Source organism: Ruditapes philippinarum, unplaced genomic scaffold, assembly GCF_026571515.1.
Source record: "Ruditapes philippinarum isolate M1 unplaced genomic scaffold, ASM2657151v2 ctg5734_1_1_1_1, whole genome shotgun sequence".
NCBI lineage: Eukaryota > Metazoa > Mollusca > Bivalvia > Venerida > Veneridae > Ruditapes > Ruditapes philippinarum.
In genome coordinates this window covers 66381-73488 of record NW_026866249.1, presented here as the reverse complement: position 1 = coordinate 73488, position 7108 = coordinate 66381, and the positions used below count along the sequence as shown (strand labels likewise).

Genomic DNA, 7108 nt, shown 5'->3' with positions numbered 1-7108 from the left:
TGAACTACCTCTCTATGTCATGCCACCAAATGCTAAGGACCACAATGGAAATAAGAGCTTGCTCTTTTTTGTGTTATCCTTGGTTTTGGGAACATGTCATGGTTTACATAATGTAGTATTTATTCATTTATTTATTTATTTATTTGTAATTGTTTTAATCTATATTGTGTTTGTTTATCATGTAACATATTTACCTTTATGCCGAAATAAATCTATCTATCTATCTATATTTTAAAGTCTAATAAAATTATAACTAAACGTAAAATTATTTTATATTTTACAAATTTTCAGTTTGTTATAGTTTCAGTTAGGTGGTAATACCTTAAGCAATCATTGTAACTGTGCAATATATATCATGATTCCTACAATATCAAGGCTTTTGTTTAACCATCACCGAGAAGGGAATAGTTGAGCGCAATCTCCAACTTGCATTTCATGTTTACTTTATTGTGATATTCATTTAAGTAAAGATCGTTATACCTACCACCTGCCTTAGATATCATAATGCTAAAAAAAATAATAAAAATATTTTCTACCAAAATTTATGATATATTATACCAAAGTTTATGATATAAGTAACAGTAACAATTTTATGTATCATATGATTTTGCAAAAAAGGAAGCTATATATGTTTTCTATGTTTAATATTCACGACATTGAGAACATTCTAGACTGAGTTTTATTTTACTTTTTTTTCTTTTCCTTTCAATGATTTATATGCATATGCTATAATATTGTGTTTTTATTTGTAATGTTAAAAATACAGATACACTAAAATAGAAATGCCAACATTTGAGAGTTTATACTTTTATCTCCTGCAGACTGTAATTATTTGTTTTCTTCAGATAAAAATAATAATACGACACTCGAAAAGTTACGAATGTGGTAAATAGTGATAAATCAACTTGTCATGATTCTTCTGTTTTCTTTTTACGATTTTAGTGATAAAATATAATCGTAAAATCTCTTTAAGAAAAAGATTTTTTTTGTGAATTACACGGCTATTTAGTATAATAAATAGTAATAAGAAAATGTTGTAAAGCAATAAAGTTGCCAACCACGTGACGTACGTAAACACAAATACTCTCTAGTAGGTCTACATAATAGTTTTTTTTTACTAAAGTGTTTGGATGAATTGCAAAAGTTGCCTGGTCTAGAATTCTCAAGTATACGCAAAACAATACAAAATATATTCACAACCTCTAAATAGTACGTGGAGAGCTATTAAACATACACCCCAGAGAGTAAGGATTCATCCTGCACGGTGTTCATTATGATTTATGGTATAGAAAGTTCGATGATTGGTTTATTCAGAACAGGTATAGTATAAATTCAATATCATTTACCCAAAACCATACTATAAGTTAGCATTTAGAATTCATCATTTCCGGTGTTATTATAGTTTTCTATTTCGCTTTACACTTACGATTATTGAGATATAATTTTTATTGCAACATGTGATTAATACTCTTTCGATACAACTTTTTAAATTTCTGAGGTTCTTACAAAAGTAAACATAGGTACTGTCACATCGTTTAAGTATGACAGAAAAGAAGTTACAAGTTGTTTGTTTATATGCATGCATATATCAATTAAGGAAAATTGCAGTTTATATTGTTTGAATTGCGATTTTTTTGGATTTATGGCAATATTACTTTTTAACAATTTCAGTCCCAATTCTGCTAAAATGGAGACAAAGAATGCTGTATTGTTAATGGTGTTGGTGTTTGGAGCGGTTTGGGCTGATTCTGATGAAGTACAGGTTAGTTCATGTTTTTGCTCAAATTTAATATTAGAAAACATTTATAATTGCTAAACAGTCTCTTTGTAAATATAAAATAAACATGTTTTGACGTATCACTAAGTAGATATTTTATGTTTAAAATTGTACACACTACATGTATATGTGGTTACAATATAAATATATAGATGATATTTGTTTGTTTGCGTGTAAGATGAAATTTTATTTCATCGAGTGAGCTTTAAACTCTTGAGAATACTGTTTCCTCTTAACAGCCCTGAAATGTCAGAATTGTCAACAGTAATAAAATTGAGGTACCACAAGGGGGAATCTAAAAAAAAGTAGTCTCATCATTGAAAAGTGTGAAACTATATTTTGATAATTTTCACTGTGAAATTATCAAATATAATTTTCACGGATAAATCAGTAGTCCACTGAAAAGCATATAATAAATATGAATAAATAGTGTAATTAAATAATAACTATTTCATAGATTTCAATAAATTTCTGTGATTAAAATATTTTACACAAGGATGAGTACAGTATTTGTCGTGGCCGGGTTTTTATCATGTCAAATAACCTAACGACTGGGCACCGTCTTACCGTTTGTCCTGCATTGTCTTAGATATTGTACTGCATTTTTCTATACCGAATCTATGTCGTTTTTATTTCATCTACTATCCTGCATTGACAAATTTTGTCATGAGAGACTTATGTCTTATAGACATACAACTGCGTTTACGTTCCGTTGTTCAACTAGAACTACACGAATGTCTCGCAATAATCTAGGACTGCCATGAACCAGAGACATAGATGTGTCTGCATGAACAATACTTCACCTTTTAATTTAATGAAAGTTCTCGTACATTTACTCGGAAAAAATGGAAGCAAAAGTATTAAGTCTTAAGAGGAGTCAAGGATGCTAATTGGCAGTGCAGTAAAGTAAATTTAATGTTAAGACAGTATAAATGGTCAGGGATGCGTTTAAGAATGGCGCAGAAGGACAGCATCTTTTATTGTTCGAGCACGGTCATCAGGACTTTCGTGACAAAAAAAAACAAGAACATTCTTCAATTCCAATAGAAAACTAAAGAGCTCGTATTTTCAATGTGCACCTTGTATTATCGCACACGTCTTTTACATAGTACAACGTACGTGTGTCGTTGTAAAACCTGCGTGTACGCTCGACAGAAACACGTCGACGTTTGCTAACGTAAAAAATGCTGCGTCGACGTAAGAATTCGCCAAAACAAAATCGTTGCGACAAGTCACATCTGCGGTTGTTTCTAAATTCAAAATTTTACCATTTTATGTTTAAATGTTAAATTCTGTTTAAGCCGGTGCCAGGGGGAATGGACGGTAGTTTGCACTTGACAGTACCGTCCATGAACAGGCTTAATCAAACAAAGCCTGCAACATGTTCAATTTTGTCGTTTTGGACTTTCTTCGGGGATTCTTATTTTCTCTATATGATAGGTGAAGACTGTAAAATGAAGACTTCTCTGGCGTTGTCGTAAAATGCAACCTGCGTTAATGCAAGTCAAACTCGAAAATAAACCTTTAACGCAATAATTGGGTTAACCGACATTGCTTGAAAACAAGGGTATACAAAATGTATTTATTTTTGCGATGAAATCTCGGTGAATCTATTCTTGTAAATGGGCCATCAATCTCAGCAACTTTTTAAATGACCATACAAATTTCATACGATCTTTTTTCTAGAACTAAAACAGCGCTATGCAGTGCGTACTTATTCTGGATGATTAAAACGTCTGTTGGGTTTTTACAATTTGTGTACAGCTTTTCTGCGCATTGATTCGTGTTCCTTGTGTATCTTTTAAATTTGATTTATCCTTTCAGTCATTCATTTCTTTCAAATGGTATTGAGTGTTTTTTATAAATAACTTTTAGAAACATGATTTTATTTTAGGATGGCGATCTTCACACAGAGACTTTTCAAAATGGAAATGAGGAAGAAGTAACAATATTAGACAAAAACAATAAAGTTGTAGCCACCGTTGAAATACTTGAAGAGGAGGTTTTTCTTTATTGATTTTACCATTCGAACAGTTGAAGATATTATATTCAAGTTCCATAATTTCCAATTAGTCATTTAACCTTTTTTATGGTCGGAAATCGCTAACTGCATTCACGGAAATGAATTCAAATACATTTACGTAACGTATTTTTTTGTCTCTCAATCCGTTGGAGCCAAACATTACAAGTTTATTTATAGAAAAACAAAACTGTGATGTAATGTGCATAAACAATTATTTTCTTAAGCGAATTCAATTTCATTATTAAGTATTTATAATAGTAAAACCGGCTTGATTGTTTTTTACATCATGTTAAGAGAGTCTATCTAAACCTTGGTCTGCTTACCATTATTTTACTACTATTATTTAAACATTATCTTAATTAGCCTTCGCGGTACATTTTGTGTTGATATCTCAACAATCGTCTGTCTGTCTGTCTGTTTGGACAAGAGTGACATTATGGAATGAAAATCCGTGTTAATTCGATAAATATTATACTTGTGGGACAAAAGTTACTTACGGGGTAAAATATGTTGTTTATAGGGTTTCAGAAATAAAGGAAGATTTAAGAATACCACATTATATCATCTTAGGAAGAACGCCTGTCTTTCAGTATGTTTGTCTGTCCCACTTTGTCTCCGGGTTATTAATCAGCCATTCATCAGGGAATTTAAATCACCAATGTTAAGATTACATTTAGAGGTCAAAGTTTAACATGGTCTGTAAAGGGGCCTTTTTGTGTTCGTTTTTCATTCATCGAAGGATTTAAAAATAGGTTTGAAAAAATATTCCCATATTAAGACAAAGTGTGATGTGTTACACCCAAACCCTTACCATCACGGTCTGGATCATACTTAAAGGTCAAAGGATAAAATGGTACCATGGTCCGTATTTCTGTTAACACATACACAGAAGTTATTTCATTATATGGTCCATGTGCATTTCTAGCATTTATCAAAATCTTTCACTGGTAGTCAATAGCCATACCTCAGACTTTTGATATAATTTATTGTGTGCTTTATTTGAAAGTTCCCTTGGCAAGTGGCCGTTGGAAACTCTCTACTTTAAAGAGGATAAAGTAAATATTGAAATGTCATTATCAACATCCCTTTGAATATGTTCGACTTAATCGCACATCCATATAGAACATTCAAAGTATAAACATATTTCAGCTATAATAAACTTTCTTATTTTTACGAGCTCGGCATGTTATTGTTAGATTCATAAATTTATAAAAGAATATGCATATAATAAAATAATTCACAGGGACTCCAAATTGACAAACCAGTTGAAGCTGATGAACACCCTTGTTTTCTGAGAAGTATTGAAACAGAATCTAACGAGGTATTGCCACTTATATTATTCTACTTTGTCGGTTTACCTTTGCAGAAAAATGTTGCAAAGCAAATTGTTTATTCCAAGATAGCCTTCATTTTATCAATTTACATTAAAATGCTTATAAAACACATACTTTCAAGTTTCAGATTTAGATGTGCAGGGACTTAATCAGGAAGGATATCGAAGCTATTTATTTGAATGAGGACGCAAAATCGAAAAACATGATTTGCTTTGATTTTTTGCGCTTTGTTAATAGCCCCAACGGAACGCTTTAGTACAATCACTTCAAAATATTGGTGAAAGAATAAATAACATTGTCAAGTCGTGTTGTGTATGGACAAATAAACTTTAACTGTAATTTAAACAGTACATACAAATTATTCAACGTTATTTAAATGAGCAATTCAGAATATTGTTAAAATTCGCTGAAAATCGTATTCTACTGTTATAAGATTTAAATAATTTCAAATTTAAGACCCTCTAACACTAAGAACTCTTTTGTTCAGATGTTCAGTTAATGAAAATTAAAACTGCAAACCTACATTGCTTTCAGACCACCCCCGATGATAAAGACATTTGCTATGTACGTAACGCAGTATCCTACGAGGACGCAATGGGAATGGGTCTAAATGCTACACATGTTTTCGATCAATGTCAGTCACTCTATATGCTGGAACAACAGAGCTGTGACGTAATTGATGACAAAGCTACAGGTATATAAATATAAGTTTAAAATGAATGATCGAGGAAAACGGGCCATCTTTTTAAATAAATGATTGAAACACATATTGGCATACATGTAACATTGACAACAAATTTTTAACCAAATGTATTCAGAAGCTTTAAAAAGTTTAATTGAAAATATGATGAAATATAGGACGTGTTCCGAATGTAATGAATATGAACTTGTTTAGAAAATCCAAACAGTACATGTTTTTCATATTGCTCTTTTAATTTGCAGATAAAATTAAGTTTGTACTTACTTTTCTGTTTGTAGCAGAGGGAAGTCGCAAGAAAAGGTCATGGCCAGTTGGAAATTATTGTTGTCATTACAAAATACAATACACTGTGAAATGCGTGTACAGTGTGTCTTATTGCTGCAGATGGTTTTCTGTAATCTGTACCCGACGCTGTCAAAGGTGTCAGAAATATGATACCATACCTTACATCATTAAGATGTGCCATTATGGCTAGACTAAAATCATTTTCTGACATAGTCTTATAAGATAATGCGGTATTTTGTAGACTCTAATCAACAAATGTTAGCATTTGATGATGACTATTCTTGTGCATGACTGATAAATTTTAAAAATTCGAGTGTTGTTGATTTAAAGTTAAAGATAAGCATGTTAGTTCAATGAATTAACAATGCATAAAAATAACAAAGCAAATGAAATATTTGATTCTTTTCATTCTTTTGCATGAATGTTTATTTGTCAAATTACTCTCTGACTTTTAATGCGTGAAATAAATATCAAAAATAAAATAGATACAACTTTCCGTTTTGTGTTTTAGTATTAAATTAGAATTTTATGGAGTTCAATGTGAATGAAATTTACACCTCCAAGAAATTATCAATAATTAAACATTTCTATACCTTACGATATCGTATGGTGGAGGACGCTAAATGTAATTGCATATCGATACAAATATTCTTAAGATAATATTGTCTAATATATAAACCGAGAATAAATAAAAGCTGACAGTATGTTATGAAGTGGATGAAATCGCACTATTCAACTAAATAAAAAACAACAACTAGCATACCAGTATTAATCAATGTATGATTAATCATACATAATTGACAACGTTTAAGCTTGCGTATAAAATTACTGAACGTAGTTGGTGGCGCAAAGATGTTTTCTTTGAGAAAACAGATACATACGAAACATTTATACAATTATTGCATATTTAATAATTAAGAAGATTAATTCGCCACCAATTAAACACCCAAGCCATAATATTTAAAAGGAAACCCCATTAAATTTAAGTG

The 7108-nt window shown here is 31.0% G+C and overlaps 1 protein-coding gene across 1 annotated transcript; it reads left to right on the top strand.

The window, feature by feature from the left end:
• The first annotated feature begins 1414 nt into the window (after nucleotides 1–1414).
• Nucleotides 1415–6585, top strand: LOC132731913 (uncharacterized). The gene is made up of 6 exons (XM_060718211.1): nucleotides 1415–1510; nucleotides 1672–1762; nucleotides 3672–3779; nucleotides 5044–5121; nucleotides 5669–5828; nucleotides 6113–6585. The coding sequence occupies exons 2-6, from the start codon at nucleotides 1688–1690 to the stop codon at nucleotides 6307–6309; spliced, it is 618 nt and encodes a 205-aa protein (XP_060574194.1). The 5' UTR covers nucleotides 1415–1510; nucleotides 1672–1687; the 3' UTR covers nucleotides 6310–6585.
• The last annotated feature ends 523 nt before the right edge of the window (nucleotides 6586–7108 follow it).